General features: G+C 37.8%; 1 protein-coding gene across 11 annotated transcripts in view; it reads left to right on the top strand.

The window, feature by feature from the left end:
- The window catches only part of PCM1 (pericentriolar material 1), a 57151-nt gene that overhangs the window by 9225 nt on the left and 25421 nt on the right, over nucleotides 1-22505 (top strand). For 7 of the 11 annotated variants that reach the window (XM_044454735.1, XM_044454745.1, XM_044454738.1 and 4 more), the window contains exons 5-20: nucleotides 640-810; nucleotides 961-1074; nucleotides 4532-4720; nucleotides 6374-6551; nucleotides 8167-8276; nucleotides 8831-9047; nucleotides 9338-9539; nucleotides 10496-10672; nucleotides 12459-12613; nucleotides 14189-14406; nucleotides 14944-15092; nucleotides 15884-16013; nucleotides 16456-16572; nucleotides 17151-17341; nucleotides 20034-20228; nucleotides 20835-21057. In XM_044454735.1, coding sequence (XP_044310670.1) covers nucleotides 640-810; nucleotides 961-1074; nucleotides 4532-4720; nucleotides 6374-6551; nucleotides 8167-8276; nucleotides 8831-9047; nucleotides 9338-9539; nucleotides 10496-10672; nucleotides 12459-12613; nucleotides 14189-14406; nucleotides 14944-15092; nucleotides 15884-16013; nucleotides 16456-16572; nucleotides 17151-17341; nucleotides 20034-20228; nucleotides 20835-21057 — 2736 coding nt within the window. The remainder of the gene's footprint in view (nucleotides 1-639; nucleotides 811-960; nucleotides 1075-4531; nucleotides 4721-6373; nucleotides 6552-8166; nucleotides 8277-8830; nucleotides 9048-9337; nucleotides 9540-10495; nucleotides 10673-12458; nucleotides 12614-14188; nucleotides 14407-14943; nucleotides 15093-15883; nucleotides 16014-16455; nucleotides 16573-17150; nucleotides 17342-20033; nucleotides 20229-20834; nucleotides 21058-22505) is intronic. The other 4 variants (XM_044454744.1, XM_044454740.1, XM_044454743.1 and 1 more) reach the window with 2 other exon arrangements.

Raw genomic sequence — 22505 nt, 5'->3', positions numbered from 1 at the left:
AATTTCTTTGTGCTTCATGTGCAGTCAAGGAGCCCTCATGGATGAACAAGATGGGAGCAGCTAGGCTTTAATGTGATCCCAGAAAAAGAAAGGGGAAAAATTCTAGGAATTGTAGGGTAGCTTGGTATGCAAGAGTATACTGATACCAGCAGGAGCCACATTGCCTACCCCTGCAGAGGCTTGGGTGCAAGTCCTTTTAATTCGAATGAACATTGTGTGCCTGGGTTAATTGAATATCTCATTGTAGTGTTTAAAACCATGCATAAATACTTAGGCTGCAAATTTATACCTGCTTATGTGGGACTAAGACTTGTGAAATTAAAATAAATGTACATAGTATTGTACTGTTAAAATATTAGTCATAGTGGTACACACTTGTTAGGGCCTATATGTGGTATATATAATTACCAGTAACAGTTCACACTGACATCCTTAGACTGTTAACTTGGATTCTACCTGTGCCATGTCTTTTGGTCAGTAAAACTTTGTGGGGGCGTTTTGATATGCTGGCTCAACCCACAAATCTGGACTTGTGAGATTTAAATTTTCACCTATTTGTTTTATGGGAGGACTTACATTCAGAACATCACTGTGGTATTTTTGCATTAGAAATTCATTTTTGTCAATTTACTTTTTCAGATTGTAAGCAGATTAGTTCAAATCCGTGATTATATTGCAAAAGCCAGTTCTATGCGGGATGATCTTGTTGAGAAAAATGAGAGGTCTGCTAATGTCGAACGTTTATCACATCTTATTGATCATCTGAAAGAACAGGAGAAATCTTATCTGAAATTTTTGCAGAAGATGCTAGTAAGTTTGAAAACCTAAATGTTCAAACAGTGAGACAGACTTCTTGATAATAGTGTAAGGGATGGATTTAATATGTAATGCTTTCCCCATAACCTTACTTTTACTACTCCATTTATATAGTTCTTTGTTTATGCCACTAAAATATTTCAGGCTAGAGAAAATGAGGAGGATGGTCGGACTATAGATTCAGCTGTGGGATCTGGTTCTGTAGCTGAGAGCACATCGCTAAACGTAGATGTGCAGTCTGACGTTTCAGATGCAACGGTAAGTTGCTTTTTAGTAATTAAGGTGCTAAGTTGAAGATGCTTTTCTCTGCAGATAACTAATGTTTTGAATCTCATTTTTAGATGAACAAGCTTATAAGTAAGCTACACTTTTTATAAACTTAATAAATTTCACAATTTTGAATCATGATGGCTTTGATGCCAGTTACTGCGAAACAAGAGCTTGTCTTTTCTGCCTTCTCCTTCCCACTTGCAGCTTGTTCTCAAGAACACTGGTAGAGATTAGGTACCTTCTGCAATGGCATGGAATGTGGTACAGGAGGCTACAGTAGAAAATGGGAGCAGAAATGTCTTGTACATGGTACCTTTTGGGATCAAATTCATTTTTTACTTCTACATGTACCGCAGAAAGACTAGTTAATTTTTCTTGATTTCTTAAGACAGAACTTTCCTCACACCAGCAAGTTCTAGACCTAAAGAGTCCCTCTTCAGTTCCAAAAGTAACAGTGCCAAACCCCTTAAAGTTTATCAATTTGTGGGATCACATTAAGCTTGGACAAGTTTAAAGCCGTACAGCAGAATTGTGTGAGTCTTTCTTCACTGCATAGCCTTTGCATAAGATTTTCTTCAGGGTCATGTATTACAAGCTGTTTGCCTTTCCTATTTGGTGCCTTGCTGTTGCTTTTACAATAATTATCCCCCTCACATCTAAAGGGAATATCACCAGTTCATACAGTACATATTTACAATTCTATGCATATTTACTCTAAAGTATGTTTCAGTGAGCTCAGCTGGACTTGCTCTCAAGAAAGGTGCTTAGGATTGCAGCCTTAGTTCTTTGTTGACCAGTCATTCTCAGAGGATGTATACATGTAGGCATCCTAACTTGTCTTCTTTTAGTAGTCTGAGTTTTGAGCTATAATACTAATATGATTGCTGTGTTGTCTGTTGTATTTGGAAGAAAAAACATTGATTAAAGGTTTCTTTTTCTTTTTTGTTTAATAATTTTACTGGTTTTTAGAGGAGTCAAATAGAAGTACATATGAATAATGACTAAATAATTGTTTTCTTTCAAAATTACACCATTCTCCTTCCTGACCCAAATTTCCCATATACAAATGAATGTTTTCACAATCACCTCCCCAGATTCCCCACTTCCATCCTGATAAATGAGACTAACTGATGAATGAAGGGTGAAAGGGTTAAGTACTGAACATACTGGGAAACCAAACTGCATTCTTTCCTGTGTCTTGGCTTGCAGTGGAGTATATAAACATAATAATTTTTAGTTGCCCATTAATGCTATATTTTTATTTTATATTTTTATTTATAGGCCACTCGGAGCCTTATAGCTGATGGGGCAGAATAAAAAAAATCTAATAAAACTCTGGATCTAGGTAAATCCAGAGTAACTGTTCCTTACGACTCTAGAGCCTATGGATTACTTAACACAGATCACCAAATTATTTCAGGGGAAAAGTATTCGGCTTAACTTGTACCGAGTCTTAACTTTTCCTCTACCTACTCATTGTTTCCATTCATTTGCTGTTTGGAAAACTTTCATATGTTTAATTGGCTTGGTGGTGTAGGAGAAAAGTGACGGGAGTGGTAAATTACAGAACATGAGATAGAATATCACAGATCTAAGCAAACATTCAACATTCTAGCATTTGCTTTCTTTAGAATGATATATCTCATGACAAAAAAAATGTTTAGTATTCTTGAATACAATTTAAAACAAATAAGTATTCAGTAGAAAGTTGTCATTGACCCTTGAACTGGGCACAAGTTTCTATGTACATGGAATGCTAATTGGATTTTAGTTTCTGTATTACAGAAAATAACCAGAAATGGGGATTTTCTTGAAAGTCAGAATTAGGAAGTTTTCTAATACAGGGTTTTCTTTGCAGTTAATTTGTACTGGAAAACTTTCAGTCTGCCTCGGATTTTTTTCCAGTGAAAATTAAGTAAAATTGCATAGAATTATTTGCAAAGCAATTTTCAGTTTGTGTGGGAAAATATGCTGGTAACATAAGAGAAAGCTAATTTAGAATTTTTATTTTGCTTGATTTAGTAAATAGAGCTTTAAAAAAATCCCTATGCCATGTTCATTTTTGGCCTGTTAAGTATTTGACCTTAAGTCACACTTTGTGTAATTTAAATGTTATATATTATATAAATATTTTATTGGAATACTTAAAAAAATTAAAGTTACCAGTTGAATACAGTCAACAAAAATACATATGCTCAGTGGTTGACTATGGGTTGTCATTGAAATGTGAGTCTTAATGTTCTCTGATCCCAGGCACACTAACAAACTACACTTTGTTAAACATGAGGAATCCTTGAAACGAACCCATGATTTGTTGTTGGGCTGTGAACTGAGGGCTGTACTACATTTAAATTGTTTAAGGAAAAATACTGATAACTGACAAAAGAATTGGCTTTTAGTAACAAAGGACTGTGCATGATACATTGACAACCACTCATCTGTTTCTACAGAGTTCAACTGTCTTCCACTGAGGTTGTTTAGGTACCTTCCCTTTCACAGTCACTAATATTTCCATTTCACACTGAGGGTTATATATAATTGATTGACATATATGTATTCTTTCACATACTTGCTAGGGATAATTGTCTGAAAAATATTGAATTACAACTTTAAAACTGTTAAGCTTCCTTAGCATTGTATTTAAAATCAACACACATTGATTTTTTTCCCTAATGAGCCTGTGAAAAGAAACATTTTTCATGGAAAAATAAAGCATAGGGAAATTTTCTGTCCCTCGTCATTGAACGTGGGAGTTAACTACATTGCTGCTTCTATTTGTATTGACTTCAAACATTACTGCAATCAAAGTGGGGAAAGCCATTTCACAGTAACTCCCACACTGATATTAGTAATGTATGAACCAGTCCTTACTACTTCATGTTTACATGTTTGATTTGTTAAGTGTTTTGCATATGTAGGATAACTTTTTGCATTGTAGGATTCTTCCCTAATTAATATATTGGTCACAGTCTAGGAGGAATATGTGCCAACCATGTGTGCATTAGAGTTTTTCTGATTAGGTATATCTCTCCATTACGTTCCCAAAGTAGTTTTAATTCCTTAAGTTTGCCAGACAGGTTGAGGATCCAATGTATCTACCTTCACCCTGCAAAATAGCATGATACTCACTATTTTCAGTTGGCCTGCTGCCAAACTGCCAAACTGCTTTTTCAGCTGTTGGGAATTTAAAAGCCAGTTGAGAAATGTGGGGGAAGAACCTGTACACAGGGAAGTTCAGAGAAACTCTTGTGCACACATGTCCTCTGGATACTAATCACTGGTCTTCACATTTTGCAGAAAATAAAAATTGAAATAGATTAATGATGTGATTTAAATAGTATGGTATGTTGATAAATCAGAAATTGAGTAGCCAGCAGTTTTTAAGTTTAAAATTATGCTTAGCAGAAGTGTGTGTTCATCTAACTTACTAAACTATTTGATAAAGGAGGTATCTTTTAGTCTGAGAGCTCGGCCCTGCATTGAGGACAAACTAGGGAACTCAGCTTCTCAAGGACAGGTTTCAGACATGGATGTTACAACAAGTCCAAAAGTGAAAAGTGACACAGCTGCTCTGAATAGCAGGGAAATCTGGCCTAGTAGGATTAATAGCCAAGAACATGGATTGCTGTCAAAGGTACATTACCAAATAATACCTTAGAAACCTTACAATAAAGGATCTTAATCTGCAGACTTACTTTCTCTCCAATAACTTTTGTGTTCTTTGAGTAGCTTAAAATTCATTAAGTAACTGCTTTGGTTCTTTCAAAGATTTACCTTTCAAAATACTTAATTCTAAGATTATTCTGTTTATTGCCTATAAAATTAATTTTTAAAATGTTTACTTAGAATTAATAATCAAAATTAGTGTCGCTTTCCAATCTTCTTGTTGTTGTCCTCCTGGCTATTAGAGGCATTGCTCTCACTTCTTTACTGCTGTTTTGCTTTCTTAAAATATGCATGCATTAACAGTTTTTCTAGCCCTCAAATAACAGATTCATTTATTGTGCTGATAAAATGAAATATTTCATATTCTTTGGGGCAAAATTATAGCTTATAGCATTTCACCAGCAGGTTACTTAAAATGTTACATATTTTTAAAATGTCACTTATTACTAATATGATTTGGATCCAGAGTGGCTGCCTTATAAATAGATTATTACTATCACTGCTACTACTATTACATTGTACTTACATCCTTCTTTTTCCTCATGTGAGAAACTCAAAGTGGCTTACATAACTCAATTTATGCTTATAACAGCAACTCTGCAAGGTATGTTAGACAGAGAGTCTGTGATTGGTACAAAGTCACCCAGTAAGCTTCATGGCCAAGTGTAGTCTAGAACCCATATCTCCCAGATCTCTAGTCCAGCACACCATACTGAGTCTCAAGGGCTCCTTCTGTAATCAGATGATCTAGTGGACTTCTTTCTTTGTGGATTAGAGACTTGCACATGGCACAGGAGAGACAGATTTTTATCAATTTCTTTTTCTCCCATTCTCTCCAGAACTAGGCAATTGCTGTTCTGGAGGATTTCCAACCCTTCAGAGCAAATACTTGGGACTGTAGCTGCTTGTGTGAGAGAGAACTCATTTCAGCAGGAACTTCACAGACAATAAGAGACATCATCTCTGTGCAACTCTGGATCCAAACCTACATTTTGATTGTAGTAGCATTTCAAATTGCTGTCATTTTTAAAGACTCTCTTCCCCCGTCAGTTAACTTAAACATTAAAGATGAACAGTTGCATTTTGTGCTTGCCTTGTAAATTTGAGGTTTGATGGTGATTGTAATTTGGTCTTCACTACTATTGGCAACTTTGTTTTTCATCTGTTTTCACTGTAACTTGGAGTCTTACATCAGTGTTGAAATGCAATTTAATTTGAGTAGTTTCAGTTTCAGCAGGAGATATCTATTGTACTGTCTCTCATTGAAATTGATGGGACCTGAATGTGCTTTGGCTAAATTGCTCTTCTCTGTGTTTGTATGAAAAGTGATACAATGGATCTTAAATTCTCACTTTTACTTAAACTCAAGCCTTCAGAAAAGGCAGGTTAATATCCAAATAAATATGACAATTTCCTTGGAATCTTCTTTGAAAAATGTTAGTGTGATAATTACAAAAATGTCTTACCTATTTAAATTTTAAGGTTTAGTTGGTTTCCACAGTAGCAAGGTTGCACATAGCCTTACTGTGGAATGCAGTAATAGGAAATTAGTATATAAACTGTCCTGCTACTGGCCAGTCTCTGCTTTTTATCAGTATTAATTTTTACTCTTATTTTCCAGGCTAGAGATCCTCAGCAAGAGGCTACAGAAGAGCTTGCAAATCTAAAGAAACAACATGATTTATTGAAGAGGATGTTGCAACAGCAGGAACAACTGAAAGCTCTTCAGGGGAGGCAAGCTGCTCTGCTTGCTCTACAGCACAAAGCAGAACAAGCTATTGCTGTCATGGATGATTCTGGTATGTTGAGATTTTATATACTTTAACAAAAATCCTCTCCATCAGGTATTGATTGCATCACTTCTGCATCTCTTATTTCTCAGATTCCAGATATCTGAGGAATCTTGTTTATGGAGAATTTAGCAGTTTAAATAGTGAAAATACAATTTCCAGATCTGAGAGATCCAGCCCAGTCTTTATTGAATGGTTGATTGTAGACTTGGTTTAAAACCAAGTCTGTATTCAGCTTGATTTTGAACTTAAAATTCAAGATAAGGCTGTTGTAATGGGCAAGTCTGTACTTTGCTATAAGGCACACTGAAATAAGCTGTGATAGTTTGATTGCTGCTGCCAACAAAGGATCGGGCTCACCAGATCACCATGGTTTGTCTCTTCCTTAGTCCTCCTGTCTACTCCTGTGTATCCCAGGCACAGCTCAGCTATACTTGTAGTGTGTTGAGATTATCCCTCTGCCCTTTTTTGCCTTGTGAAGCACTTGCATTGAGATACAGATTAAACAGACAGTCCATTAAGAATATACATGGGTGGGAGGAATGGAAAATATATAGAAGGTTGGAGAAAGTGGGGACTACTTTACTTTGTAAAATGAAGTGGCTGAGAGTTTTATTTATTTTCATTAGAAAACACTTAGAAAAAAGCCTCCTTGGCTGTTCATCACAGCTAGCAGTATTATTTCTAACACAGTTATACATCTGTACAGATTGACTTACCCAGGGATAAATATACATGACACCAATTCAGGACCGTGGTGATTTGGGGTATGTGGGGAATCTGAGTTTTCCTTTTCTTTCATGCTGAAATTCTGCTATTCCATTGGACAAGCTTACAAAAGAGCAATTTTGAGAGGTACTTTTCTTCCCCCCTCCCCCCACATAGGGGGGAATTTCAGTATAAAAACCAAAGGGGATATAAGCTTAAACCCCCTCTCTCCAAATCAGGATGGTCCTAAATCTCTGCAACATAGCCTATTAGCTGGGTTGCTCATATAACATATTGAGCTCGTGTGTACATAACAAGGGGCCATAATGATTGAATTCCCTGTTGGCGTTTTTTGTCTTGGTGGCAGCAACCATTTAAAATACTGGGGACATACTGCAGCCTGTAATTACATAGAAACCAGCTGAAGTTGGATTGTGGTTGGCCATAGACATGGGTTCTGGATGACTTGTTAGCCGCTCCAAGAACCCACCCTTGCTGAATTCACCTATAATTACAAGCTATGACATGCTTACACCATAGTTTGAATATGTAACATGTAAGTAGCTACTCCTAAAAAACCCTAAAGGGAACACTACCCATGGTGGCTTGATATGTGCAAACCAGGTAACCAACAGTATATCAATCATATGAAAACTCAGAAAGTTTGTTGAAAGCCGCATACAGTTATTGTGAGTTATATTACTTTCTCTGTTACGAACAACTTCTAGTAACTTCCAGAAACAGAAATTTTTTAACACAAGGGATGATCACAAAGGCTACTTAGACTCCCTTTGGAAAATGTAATATTCTCCAGAGCTTTAAAATCTTTCTGGATGCCATCACAGATTTTATATAGTCAATATAAAACTGCCAGATGTAGTTGTTCAGAATTTCTCTTTTTTTCCCTTTTCTGTAGTTGTAACAGAAACCACAGGGAGCATTTCAGGAGTGAGCCTAACGTCTGAACTGAATGAAGAATTAAATGACTTAATTCAACGTTTTCATAATCAGCTGCATGATTCTCAGGTACTGTTTTTTTCTTGGATTGTATACATAATATCAATGTTGGTGTGCCAGTCAAAGTCAATAGTAAATGGTTTGTTGTGGGGGCCCTGCAACAAAATGTTGCAGTGTGACATGCTTCAATTTAAGGTTCAAGCCATTGCTTTTCATTCTACAATGAATGTTTGAATTACTGAAGTGATATTTATTGAAATTCCCTCAATGTAGAATGTTAAATGAAGGTATCCGTGACAGGTCAGTGTTTTAAGCTTTTTTTTTTTTTTTTTACCACTTCCACACACAAAATTTCATTGAAAGCAAATGTGTTATAATTAGAGAGATCTTTCTTGCCACTTGGAATTTTATGTGAAACCTTTCAAAGGTTTAAAAATATCTATTTAAAAAACAAATAACAGTAGTCCTATGCATGCCTGCTCAAAGGTAAATCCCATTGAGTGCAACATGGCTTATCCACACCCTGCACCCTGGGTCCTACCAAAAAAGTAGATGTAGGATTGTGGTGCTGAACATTCTTGCATTAAGCAGCAATACCTGTAATTATATATGTTTGCTTTTAGGCTCAACCTGTACCAGATAATAGAAGGCAAGCAGAGAGTCTTTCTCTTACCGGAGAGGTTTCACAGAGCAGGAATTCTTCCATATCTGAGCATTTGTCTGAAGAGAAGGCACAACTCTTTAGTAAAATGATAGCACTGCAGGGCAAAAAGCAAAAAATGGACAAATTACTAGGAGAATTGCACACACTTCATGACCAGCATCTTAACAACTCATCACGTATGTAGCTTGCAACCTCATGTTATGAGTTAAAGTTGTTACTGTGTTTTTTGCCTTTGTGAGATGCTATGACCTACTGATACAGAATTTCTGCTGTATTTTTAGCTGCAAATTGTGTCAAGTCTTGTTTTTTCTTAATAAGTTGAGATAGAATTTTTATTGATTTTTTGAACTCATTAATTGATTAAACATGGTAGCTTTTTTTATCTGATGTTAAAAATACTTTCAGAGATGAACTGTTGCATCCTTTTTGCTTAAAACAACCTAAAATTTATTCATCTTATTTGCAGTCTTGCCAGCTTCAGGGTCTCCTCAGAGAAGTGTTGATCAAAGAAGTACAGCTTCAGTAGCTTCTGCACCTGTAGGTATAGCAGCAGCTGTCAATGAAGAACCTAACAGCTTAGCATCATCTGTTGTTTACCATCCAGATTCTGTAACCTCAGTAAATGACAGTGAAGAAGAAGACAACCTAAACCCAGCAGAAAAGCTTCAGTAATATATTTTTGTCTTAATTTTGTATTATTAATTATTCAGTTGGTTGGCTTTGCAGGACGTTAGTACCATTTATTAGATAGTCTTTTAACTCTATTTTAACATAGTTCTGTCATACACATTGCATAACAGTGGATTGCAATTCAGTTGTATGTTTAAACTGAACAAAAAAAGGCACACTTCTAGCTCATTGCTAATTTACGTAGCTTGATACTTAGTGTGTAATGTGTGCATGCACTTAGATTTTTTAAATAAGAAACATTATTCATGACTCTGTAAATATCTGTAAGTAAAATACAAATTATTATTTTGCAATGTAGCATTATTTATCCTGTCTTTGTCAGAGCCTAAATAAGTGTATGGCTTGGACCATTATGAAATCAGGAGAGTGTACAGTTATGGCAATATTAGAAGAAAAGTGTAGAAGTTAAGAGTTTGAGTTAAGATTGGAAAATCTCTGGTTCTGATCTCATCTCTGCCATAATCTCACTTGGGTGTGCCTCTTCAGATGACTTACTTTTTACAGAGTTATTGTAGGCTATGTATGTTAAATCTTCAGAATGCCAGTGTGCTATATAAATGCTAAGTATCAATGCCATATTTAAAAAGAACTATTCAAACATTTAACCCAATGAGTTTAGCTACTGCTGTGACTTAAAATGCCTAACTTACCTGCATTTAAAGTATGCCTGACTCTTTATGTTTATCCTGCCCACTGTATTTACAGTATTAGTCTGATATAGTTCACCCCCTTCTCCCAAGTTTTCCTAGTAGCTATATCAAGGAAACCCTGGTAACTATCCCTTTTCCAAACCTAGTTATTCTCTAGAAAACAGCCAAACATCTTTTTCTTGGGAAGTAGTTTTCCTGAAAGAAATAACTAAGATCCTTAGGTATGCTTCAGCTGTGTTGAGAATTTACAAGTAAGCTGTCAGTTGTATTTCTTTTCATTGCAGGAAGTTGAATGAAGTCCGAAAGAGACTGAATGAATTGCGTGAATTAGTTCGCTACTATGAACAGACCTCTGATATGATGACAGATGCTGTAAATGAAAACACAAAAGAAGAAGAAGAGTCAGAAGATTCTGAATGTGATTCTGAACATGGGAATCCACAACCTGTTACTAATATTAGGTTGGTTGGTTCAGCTGTAGACAATTAAAATAATACTGGTATAATGATTTAAAATGTCTTATGTTGTAAAAACGTAGCAATGCTTTAACTGCTGGTCTTGTCTGTAGTAACTAATACCTGACCAGGTATTTTTGAAAAATGTCTGTTTCTGCTTCATCCTCTTGTGTAGTAATGTTCAGAGTGATTTGGCTCTAATGCTGAATAACTTGGATGCCTTACTGAGACTTTTGACTTTTCATCCCTCGGTGTAGTTATTTTATGCATTAAAATACATCTCTTTTTCCTCAAACTTTTTTCCTAAATATTCATCACATCACTTCTGGTGTTCCTAATATGGAGTTTTCTTACAGATTTTGTCACTGGAAAGCAAATTTCTCATTAAAGGGAGGAACATAATTCCTTTTATATTGGCTCACAGTTAGGCAAAGCATAGCCTATAAGTTGCAGAAGTTAGCCAGGCCATACCTGGCATAAATATTTAAGGAAGAATTCAAGCCTACAATTTCAAGATTGGAGTCTTTCCTTTCAAATCCTTCTCAGAATTCCAACTGACTTTACTGGAAGACAGCTGCTTTACTGAGCTCAGTTTACCAAAAGTAAAACTATTGTAATCTGCTTCTGATATGTAGCAGCCTTACCAAAGCAGTTTGTGCTTCTTTTGCAGTGAACTAGTTAGATTATTTTTAGATGATTTTTGTCTATATATATATTGCCTGTTCTAATAATTACTGTAGGTGCAACCAAGTACAAGAAAATTTTACTTATGTTTGCCCATATACTGATACTCAGAATGTAATGGAATTCTCCCCTTACTACTTTGGCACTCATGCATAGACAAACCCGTATAAGAAGCACTGAATAGTTGCAATCAAGCTGTTCAAAATTTAAGCTTTCACCTAGCAAACTCATGGATGTATGACATGTTATCAATTAAAAAAAAGCTGTAGATAGGAAATAATGAGGAAATACCAACCTATGTAGTGTTCTTTATTAGTGTAATTTAACATGGCTATAATTTAGGTTATGGAAGATAATATGGATTGATTGATTCCCCCCCTCCATATAGTAATGATACAGAGTTCCACATAAGTGGTTCTTCCGCCTGCCCGCCCGCCCACTCTTGGGGCAGGTTTGAGAGCACTGTTTGCTATGGTGATGTCTTCCATTGGACATTTTTTAAATCAAATCAAAGCAAAGCAAAGCAAAACAGTAATTTTAAAACAATAAACATAATAGAAAGGTGGGCCTTCCCTTCCCTTCCCTTCCCTTCCCTTCCCTTCCCTTCCCTTCCCTTCCCTTCCCTTCCCTTCCCTTCCCTTCCCTTCGCATTATTCAAGTTACATAGTATGAATTGAACCAATGCTGGCAGCGTGATAGAAGTTGAAAAGTTTATTTGTTCAACATTTTGTCAATGCAGACTTTTTATAATACTTTAAATTTATCCTAGGAACAAAAAGGTTAAGGGTAACAATTCTTGATTATAATCACATTGCAACAAGTTGTACATTAAATTCTGGTGATGTGTTTTTAAGGAAAGAGCTTTTGTGTTGCAAGTTCCTCTTTCCCCAGAAAAATTCACTACACAGTACTAGAATGGGCTTCTTTGGTGTCAGATGTGAGTGGAAAATAAGGATTCCAAAGTAAGATTTTAGAAGATAACTGTTCATCTTGGTGCCATATTTTCCTTTGATTTTTTTAAAACGGAAGCTTTTCAGCCTTTGTGGGGGAAGCGGAGGGTGGTTTGGCTTGGACTAAGAATATTTAATTTGCTTTTTCCCCTTCCTAGAAATCCACAGGGCACCAGTAATTGGAGTGAAATGAATTGCAATAGCAATTTGCAGTGTGGAACTAATAACAGAAATGGAAGGCATCTTAATACGGCTTGTGAAATAAACAACCGCTCTACTAATGTAAGGATGCTGAATATGCCCTCAACTTTAGGTATGTATGAAAATATTGTTAGTATTTCATAGGCAGAAAAAGCATCTCTCTCTTCATGCTGTTTATTTGACAAAATTCAGTCTTTCAGCCTTCTTTTTGGTACTGTTATTTTTTTTTTTTGCAAAATCTTGCAAATTATGTTTGTAAAATATTCAGGGTAGTCTGAATATTTTACAATGGATAGGAACTGAATGTGGCTTAGTTCCAAATTAATGGCATTTAGTGTAGCTGCAAGTTGGAATCACTTACAAGCACCACAAGCTAAAATTAGCATCTTAAATAGATTTTAGTTGAGTAGTCATATAGAGCAGGTTTGCATATTACAGTAAGCCACCCTTAGAATAAGTGGGGGTGGTTGTCTATAAATAACCAAATGGTCAGGATGACTGTGGTTTGTCCCCCCCTACACCCGCTCCCTGTCCTTCCATACTTTCTGACATGTATCCCAGTTGTCTTTTTGGCAGAACTTCTTGTTTCCTCAGTTCCTGTGTAAGCACTCTTTCTGCAATTTGTCTGTTGGGGTTTCCAGCTATCAAGGGAAAGTATTCCCCTCACCAGTTCAGATTGCCAATGAAATTAAGTTTTAAGCTACAAGGGTTTTAAAAGTTATTTAAAATTTATTTGGGATCTTGCTCAAGGCCACTTTTTGCTGCTCAGGTCAGCATATCAGTATCTCTGTCTAGTCAGTACCCTTGTCAATTTCATCCTCTACTTCTGCACTTGCCTTGCTAATAAACACCTTTTAAAAAAGTTGCCTTCGTGTACTTCCAGTTTCATCTATATAAGAGCTCTTTCTCCTGCAACCACCAGATGCTTTTGACTGCCTCTTCCACCCTTCATGTTTGTCTCTTCCTTTCTTTGGTGTCTGTTGTTAGCTGATAGATAGATGTGAACTAAAGAGTGGTGAGGGATTGGTATGGTATGCAAATTTCAAGGCCGAGCTATAAAGTGAAAGGGAAATTATGCAGATTTCATAGCTGTAGTCTTTAACATGTGAGAATCTGCACAAGTCCAAAAGAACAATGTTAGAGATACTTTTAGGATGCTCTCTAGTGTCCATTCCTCTACATTTTTAGGAATATGGGTTAAAGAGCAATGAGAAGGGATGAGGGAAGATGCTGGTGATACTAGCAAGATCACAAGGAGTGATGGGATTTTTATTGCTCTTGTGAAATGGCTCTCTCATTGTTGTTGAAGCCTGAGAAACTACAAGGAGGTGGACCTGCTGGATTTGAATTTAAATAAACCACCCAAGAAGTCATGGGTACTCAGGATGACTTGTTCATGTGACCTTTTATGGATGATGGATTGTTGTGTCATGCAAATAAAATCATAGATTAATCTACAGATTAAATTTGCATATGGATAAAACAGGAAAGAAGGCATGCCTTTTTATGTGAGAAAATGGTACTTGATATCTGCAATTTTATGAGCATTTGTATTAAAAATAAGGAAATGAAATCCTAATTTTACATTGGAAGAACTGTTTTTAGCCATGCAAGATTTTGTTTGAAAAATTCTAACCAATGTTCCATCCCTAGTTATTATTTTCAGCCACTTGTGTTTTTCTTGTAGACTGTCACTATAATAGAGAAGATGGTACAGGTCTACCACGAGGTGAAGATGATCTTGATGCTGAAGCTGATAGAGCCAGTGAAACTTCCCTGTCCAGTCGCAGAAGTAGTATAGCTGATGAGCCTCCTGTAGATGTTGAGTTTGAACAGAAGATTAATAGACTTATAGCAGCAAAACAGAAACTTAGACAGCTGCAAAATCTTGTTGCTATGGTACAGGTATGTTTTAATTTAATTAAGAACTTTGTCTCATGTCAGTATAACAAGTCCAAATGAAATCATTTGGTGGTTACTTTCTTCCCAGTCTCAAACAGCCTTCTCACCCATCCCAGAAAGTCACCTAACAAAGTGCTTTGAAACTGAAGAAAACTGCAAAGAGTTTGAGAAATGACTTTAGCGAACAGTCTGCTGTTCAAAGTGAAAGTAAAGTCCACTGAGTGAAGATAAACACTTGAACTCTGCCTCCTAACATGTTTTTGAGTATAATTATTATTGTTTATTTGAAGCCAGATACATTTAAAAATACTAAATAAGACTGCAAATTGTTCAGGTGGGTTTCTCCCAGAATTACTCAATCCTTTCTAAGTTCATCACTGAGTTCCACATACATGCCTAGGTAAACCATATATGATAAGGCCTATGCCAGGTGTATGGCATAGGCCTTGCATTCCAGTGCATTTTGAAAATGGTGTGTGTGTGTGGAAGAGGGTTGGGATTCAATGATGCTACTGTTGAAAACACTGCTATTGTTTTTAGGAGGATGAGGTGGATCCAGAGACTGGAGGACAGGATAACATGAATCAGTTTTTCCTGGCAGAAGAAGAAAAACTGCATCAGCAACCAAACAATGTTCGGACCTCTGCAAACAAGTCACAGAAAGGTGTAGATCTGAATGAAAAAGCAAGGTAAGATCTTGCTCGCTTGGATTAGAATCAGGGATGTAGCACATCAGCCAATTGGATCTCGGGGATGTCTGTTTGTTGGAGTCCACAAAATGCTGAACACTGTCATGTAAAGACTGAATGACTTTATGAGGAAATGTTGCCATAGCTCAAGGCAGAACACATGCCTGCTTGCAGAAGCTTTCAGTTTCAGTCCTTGGCATTTCCAGCTGGGCCTGAAAACCTAGGGAGTCAGTGTTGACACTGCTAAGCTAGATAGACTGCTGATCTGACTTCGCGCAACATAGCTTCCTATATGGCTATGACTGAAATGGGACACGGTTACACCCAGTGCATTTCCCAATATCATTGGGATTCTTTCTGCTACCAGCCCCAGAACAACTTTGCTTCACTTACTATACTTCCTCTGATACTGAGGCACCAATATGCATGAATGACAGTTTCTAAGCTGTGCATTTCCGTATCACCTTTTCAATATAGAGGTATGCTTGGCCGCACATCCTACCTCTGGTAAATGGTATATTCATACCAGGAGGGGACACTAGGTGCAAGAGTACTTTTAGCCCTGTCAGTCTCCTGGTGATCTTATTGGGAAAGCTATGGAACCTAGAGGCCCGAAAAATAAACTTTAGTCTTCTATAGTAGATGTCCTCCAAATTAAACTGTAGTTATGAATCTATTCCAGATCATTTGGGGATGGTGGAGTGCTCATTCAGAAGTTGATCACAGCTTTAATGTTTTCTTTTAAAGTTCTTATTCAAGAATATGTAATAATAAAGATTTTATTATTGTAGGGAGAAATTTTATGAAGCTAAACTTCAACAGCAACAGAGAGAACTTAAACAACTCCAAGAAGAAAGAAAGAAACTCATAAAGATTCAAGAAAAAATTCAAGTGCTGCAGAAGGCTTGTCCAGACCTTCAAGTAGGTAGAAGACATTTGGAGTTCTAATATAGGAGAGGGAATGATGGAGTCTCAAAGGCAGTTTTATATGATGTCTCATTGCAAGAAGAAAAATGCAAGTATTTATAAAGAGAAGGGTATTGCTAGTCCATGTGGTTGCAGAGATTACTACAGCTTCTGAAAGATTGGAAAAAATTATGTATGTTGAAAAGAGTTGCTCAGATGAGTAGTCAGATGGGTAGTTCAAATGCTTATCAAATTTAGTTTTCTCTAAGTTGCACTAACAGAACATTAGTTTGAATATATCTGTCCTGTGTTGGTTCTAAAACCATTTCTCAGGTTGCACAAATTTGCTGAAATGTGCAATTAGACTAATAAAAACAAATTTTGCTACAGATATTAATTTGATATGAATTCTTACTGAAGTGCTTATACCATTGTGAATATAATATTTGATTCTTAGTTGTCATCTAGCCTGGATAATTGTCCAGGGAATACGTCAGCCCCAGCTGTGAATGAAATCAGTGCAGCAAACAAAGCTCTGTTACAGCCAGAAGGAGCCGGTACAGTGGATAGTGAGGTACTTTATGTTCATTCTGACACTGATAACTTTTCCTCTGAGATTCCAGAAGTCTTCCATAAATTGGAACTCACCACTGTAAATAACTGGTATACATACCTCCTTTGTCCCTTTATTTTGAAATATACTGGGAAAATTTTGAACTAAAACAATTGGAATAAAATATCCAAATGGGACAGTGTTATCCTTAATAGCACTGGGGACATTATAGTTGACCCAGAGTGGAGGGGTAGAGAAGGAATGGAATGAAAAATCAAGTGGTAAAGTGGGTTACTGTGAGGAAGACATCTCTTACCCTTCCCCCCCACCCCAACATGCATATTTCCTTCCCCTTTTGCAGAGAACCTGCATAGAAATGGGAATAAGCATATACATTCATACATAAATGCATAACTTTCCTTGCTAATGTCCTTACTGTCTGACATGGGAACCTGCTTTCTGTAGTAGTTTCATCCAAGACATCTAAAAATGATGTGTCCTTGATGTACCTTAAAACGAAATTTATCCTTAACTTGCATAAATTTGTAATGGCATGTATTTATTTACATTTCATCAAAATGTTTCCTCTTAAAAAAAAGCTTTGGTCCGAAATGCGTCGGCATGAGATTTTAAGAGAAGAGTTGAGGCAGAGAAGAAAGCAGCTTGAAGCTTTAATGGCTGAGCACCAGAGGCGGAGAGATTTGGCAGATACCACAACTGCTGATGCTGCATCTGTTAAAAGTGATGGGTCAGAGATTCAGTTCACTCCTCAACAAAGTAGAACAGAAAAGTAAGACAATGAATAAAATACCTTCTGCTTCTTCATTTGGACTGTGTTTAGGTACTGGAAACGTCAACTGTGAAGGTACCTGTTAGCTGTCTAACATATTTAGATGTAGGGTACTTTTAAAATAATTCATAATTACAATTGCATATACAGACTCTATCCCTTTATACTGAATTGAAGGAAAGGAGAAGAGGCCCTTCCTTCTGCTTATTCTAACAGTTGATCACTCCTGTAATATTGCTGCCTTTTATCTTTGTACATCCTTCTGCCATTGGCACAGTTAAAATTGCAGACTCTTATTTGATTTATTAAGGTTTTGTCCTTCTTTTGAGATGTAATAATTTCTAGGATTTATTTATTGATTTATTTAAAACATTTCTACCCTGTCCTTTGCCCAAGCCTCCAGATGGCTTACAAAAAAATCAATCAAAGATATAAAACACAATTAAAACATCAAATAAAAGCAATTTTACAAACAATGAAAGCAAGTTAAAAATAAAGGAAGAAGAAAAAAAGAAAATGCAACTGTATAAAATATTATTGATTTTCTTAAAATTACTAATTTAGTTATTAAAATGATGGGTAAATTATTCGATTTAATTATTTTATTTAATTTAAGCATTTCTTTGCCGTCCTTTGCAACAAGCCTCAGGATGGCTTACAGAAGATAAAAATAACAATGTAATAATATAAATATCATTAAAACATTCAACAATAAAACAAAATTAACAACAATATATCTTTTTCATAACTAAAGAAGAAAATGAAAATGCAACTGTAAAATTAATATTATTAAAATTAATGATATTATTAAAATGGTTAAATAAAAAGGTCTTTACCTGGTGCCGAAAAGAGTAGAGAGCTGGTGCCAGGCGGACCTCTCTGGGGAGCGTATTTCATAGTCTGGGCGCCACCGCAGAGAAAACCCTCCTCCTAGTGGATACCCTCTGTACCTCCTTCAAGAGGGTTCTTGGAGCAAGGCCTCCCCTGCCGATCTTAAGGGGCATGAGGGCATATAGGGGAGGAGATGTTCCTTCAGGTATCCTGGTCCTAAGCCATTTAGGGCTTTATAGGTTAGTACCATCACCTTGAATTGGGCCCAGACTTCAATTGGAAGCCAGTGAAGCTGATAGAGGACTGCCGGCCACCTCTGGGTTCAGGGATGCCTTGTTCAGGACGGGCCTGATCACCGACTCCTTTAAAGGGACAGGGACCCACCCCTCCTTTAGTGAGGTGTTGATAACCTTCTGGACCCAGGGACCAATCCCATTGCTGGCTTTCATAAGTAACCAGGAAGGGCAAGGCTCAAGTAAACAGGTGGTTGGGTGTACCAGCCCAAGCATCTTGTCCCCTTCCTTAGGCCACAATAACTGAAATTCATCCAGCAATGATGGACCAGGTGGAGCTCTGGATGCCTCCCATTCAGGAATCAGATGAATTGTGGAGTCCAGCTCGTGGCAAATCTGAGGGAAATAAAAAGGGATTGAAGTAAATGACCTTAAAGCAGCTTCCATATTGTTATTAGTAGCCACCAGCAGAAAGGCACGTAGTGTGACTTGTCTGACCCAGGACCCATCCTGTGCTTGACAGATGAATGGGCGCATTGTGGCTCTGAAGCCGCATAGTGATGACAAATAGGAGCAGATATGTCTTCACTCCAGCTGGTGAAGAGGTGCTTTGTTGTTTTGTGGGTTTCAAGCCATGATTGCCTGGTTGTTTGTCAGACGTGTAGGCCCTGGAACAAGCAAGCTACACTATATAAGTTTTCTGTGCAGTTTGGGTTGTAAATCCACCTTGTATTTATTCAGACAGATGAATACAAGCGGTAAGAATTCCAAATGAGCTAAGTGGGGGTTCATGCAACAATGCAAGCAGGCACCCTCCCCTTCATTTTGACTAGAAGGCACTTGGGGCAGTGCCACTGGGGTCTACTGTTTGTCTACCTTAAACTCTTTAAGACTTGGGAAGGCACTGTATGATGGATGCCACCTCTTTCTCAACTTGGTCAAGGCTTGAGGAGATGATGTTTGGCGGACTGGCCTGCATCACCTCCTCAAGCCCTGTTTAGTTGTGTGACCATCCACTGCTGATCCTGGCAGAGCAGGAGTGTGTAGCCATGCTGTCACACTGTGGCTTATTCTCCCATCTGTCCTCTGCTGTAGGTGAAGGATGAGCCACACTCTGACTAGTTTCTAGAGGAGGCAGAGCACTGCCAGCCCAGGGAATCTCTTGAGAGCTGTATCAAGTGCCAACTGAGCATTTTAGCATAGTTGTCTGTACATCCAGAGTGCAAGTCTTTCTGCTGCATTTTCTAAGCAGCTTTGTATGATTTGGGGCTTCCGTGCCAATGCTGCTGCTGTTAGGTTATGAACGGATATACTTCACTTTTAAAAAAGAAGAATTCAAGCTATAGTGCTCTTCTAGAGAAGCAGTTGTGAATTGAAAAATACAATAACTGGGAAAGTAATAGGAAAAGGCACGGCTATTTCTCTGATGTTATTTCTAATTGCAGAATTCCTAAAAGACAAAGTACAGATAAGATAAAGCAAATGTTGTATCCAGAATCTTGATAATGATTCAGGAAATTAACATTTTCAGTTTGGTTCTGGTGCATGCAAAATTGTTAATTTTTTATCATTTCACTTCATTATGCTTTAGCAGTAGAATGACTGTTTTTTTTAATACCTAATGCTAGAACAATGGCAACATGGGGAGGATCTACTCAGTGTGCACTTGATGAAGATGAAGGCGATGAAGCTGCCTATCTTTCTGATGGACTTGCTCAAGCAGAGGAGGAGGAGGAAGAACAAGAATCTAGTTCCAATGAGTTGTCCATGTGTCCAAATAATGTAGATCAAAGTTCATGCTGTGGAAAGGAAGATAAGGAGAGGTTAGTTACATGTCTATTACAAGTTGCAAAGTTCTGATAAATTCTTCCAGCTAAGAAATAATTCTTTCCTTGACTACTTTTTAAACTGTAGCATCAGGATGATGCTAGTTTTCTGTTTGGTGTGGTAAAGCTTATTCTTAAGGGTAATACGGTAAAAAATGATGAAGTAGGAGTATAGGTATATCTGGTACACTCTTCCTGTTACTTCACATATCTGTTTATCATTCAGTTTTCAGTTTTGCAGCTGTATAACATCAAAGGCACATTTCAAATATATTGTGAAATGGTGAGACAGATTGTAAGCAAGCAGATATGCCTCCTCTCGTTCTATGAACATAACATGGTACATAGTGCAGAAATTCCATGTGCAAGGAGGTATTCACCCTCAAAAAGAGGGAAGGTGAGATCGTACAAATCAGGAAACAGCATGTTACCTGTATGGGCAAAGGGAGGAAGCATGTTGGCTTTTTACTAGGCCTGTGTACCTTTAGACTTGAAATGCCTATTTACCTTTTGCTTCATAGCCAGATGTTCAGTTTATCGAATGTTTTGTACAAGAGCAGAATTCTGAAATGTGTGATATGTTGTCATAATTATTATTCCCAGCTGGAAGAGCACTCGTCCTCTTTCCACAGATGGAAACTACCGTCCGTTGGCTAAAGCAAAACAGCAACAGAACATCAGTATGCGGCGGCAAGAAAACCATCGCTGGATGTCTGAGCTTTCTTACGTGGAAGAGAAAGAACAGTGGCAAGAACAGATTAACCAGCTGAAAAAGCAGCTTGAATTCAGTGTCAACATTTGTCAGACTTTAATGCAGGACCAACAGGTAGCATTTAAAAGACATTTGCAGTTTTTTCACATGTACAGTATATCACAGAAGTGAGTACACCACTCACATTTTGTAAATGTTTTATTATACCTTTTCGTGTGACAACCCTGAAGAAATGACACTTTGCTACAATGTAAAGTAGTGAGTATACAGCTTGTATAACAGTGTAAATTTGCTGTCCCCTCAAAATAACTCAACACACAGCCATTAATGTCTAAACCGCTTCCAACAAAAGTGAGTACATCCCTAAGTGAAACTGTCCAAATTGGGCCCAAAGTGTCAATATTTTGTGTGGCCACCATTATTTTCCAGCACTGCCTTAACCCTCTTGGGCATGGAGTTCACCAGACCTTCACAGGTTGCCACTGGAGTCCTCTTCCCCTCCTCCATGACGTCATCACAGAGCTGGTGGATGTTAGAGACCTTGTGCTCCTCCACCTTCCATTTCAGGATGCCCCACAGATGCTCGATAGTATTTAGGTCTGGAGACATGCTTGGCCAGTCCATCACCTTTACCCTCAGCTTCTTTAGCAAGGCAGTGGTCTCCTTGGAGGTATATTTGGGGTCGTTTTCATGTTGGAATACTGCCCTGTGGCCCAGTCTCTGAAGGGAAAGGATCATGCTCTGCTTCAGAATGTCACAGTACATGTTGACATTCATTGGTTCCCTCAATGAACTGTAGCTCCCCAGTGCCAGCAGCACTCATGCAGCCCCAGACCATGATACTCCCACCACCATGCTTGACTGTAGGCAAGACACACTTGTCTTTGTTCTCCTCACCTAGTTGTCGCCACACATGCTTGACACCATCTGAACCAAGTAAGTTTATCTTGGTCTCATCAGACCACAGGACATGGTTCCACTAATCCATGTCCTTAGTCTGCTTGTCTTCAGCAAACTGTTTGCGGGCTTTCTTGTGCATCATCTTTAGAAGAGGCTTCCTTCTGGGACGACCAGTTTGATGCAGTGTGCGGCGTATGGTCTGAGCACTGACAGGCTGACCCACCACCCCTTCAACCTCTGCAGCAATGCTGGCAGCACTCATACGTCTATTTCCCAAAGCCATTCTCTGGATATGACGCTGAGCATGTGCACTCGACTTCTTTGGTCGACCATGGCGAGGCCTGTTCTGAGTGGAACCTGTCCTGTTAAACTGCTGTAAGGTCTTGGCCACCGTGCTGCAGCTCAGTTTCAGGGTCTTGGCAATCTTCTTATAGCCTTGGCCATCTTTATGTAGAGCAACAATTCTTTTTTTCAGATCCTCAGAGAGTTCTTTGCCATGAGGTGCCATGTTGAACTTCCAGTGACCAGTATGAGAGAGTGAGAGTGATAACACCAAATTTAACACACCTGCTCCCCATTCACACCTGAGACCTTGTAAGACTAACGAGTCACATTACACCGGGGAGGGAAAATGGCTAATAATGCCCAATTTGGACAATTTC

Source organism: Varanus komodoensis, unplaced genomic scaffold (assembly GCF_004798865.1).
Source record: "Varanus komodoensis strain SLA01 unplaced genomic scaffold, ASM479886v1 scaffold8, whole genome shotgun sequence".
NCBI classification, from domain to species: domain Eukaryota; kingdom Metazoa; phylum Chordata; class Lepidosauria; order Squamata; family Varanidae; genus Varanus; species Varanus komodoensis.
Note: the sequence above shows the minus strand (reverse complement) of the source record. Positions and strands in the feature narration are given on the sequence as shown.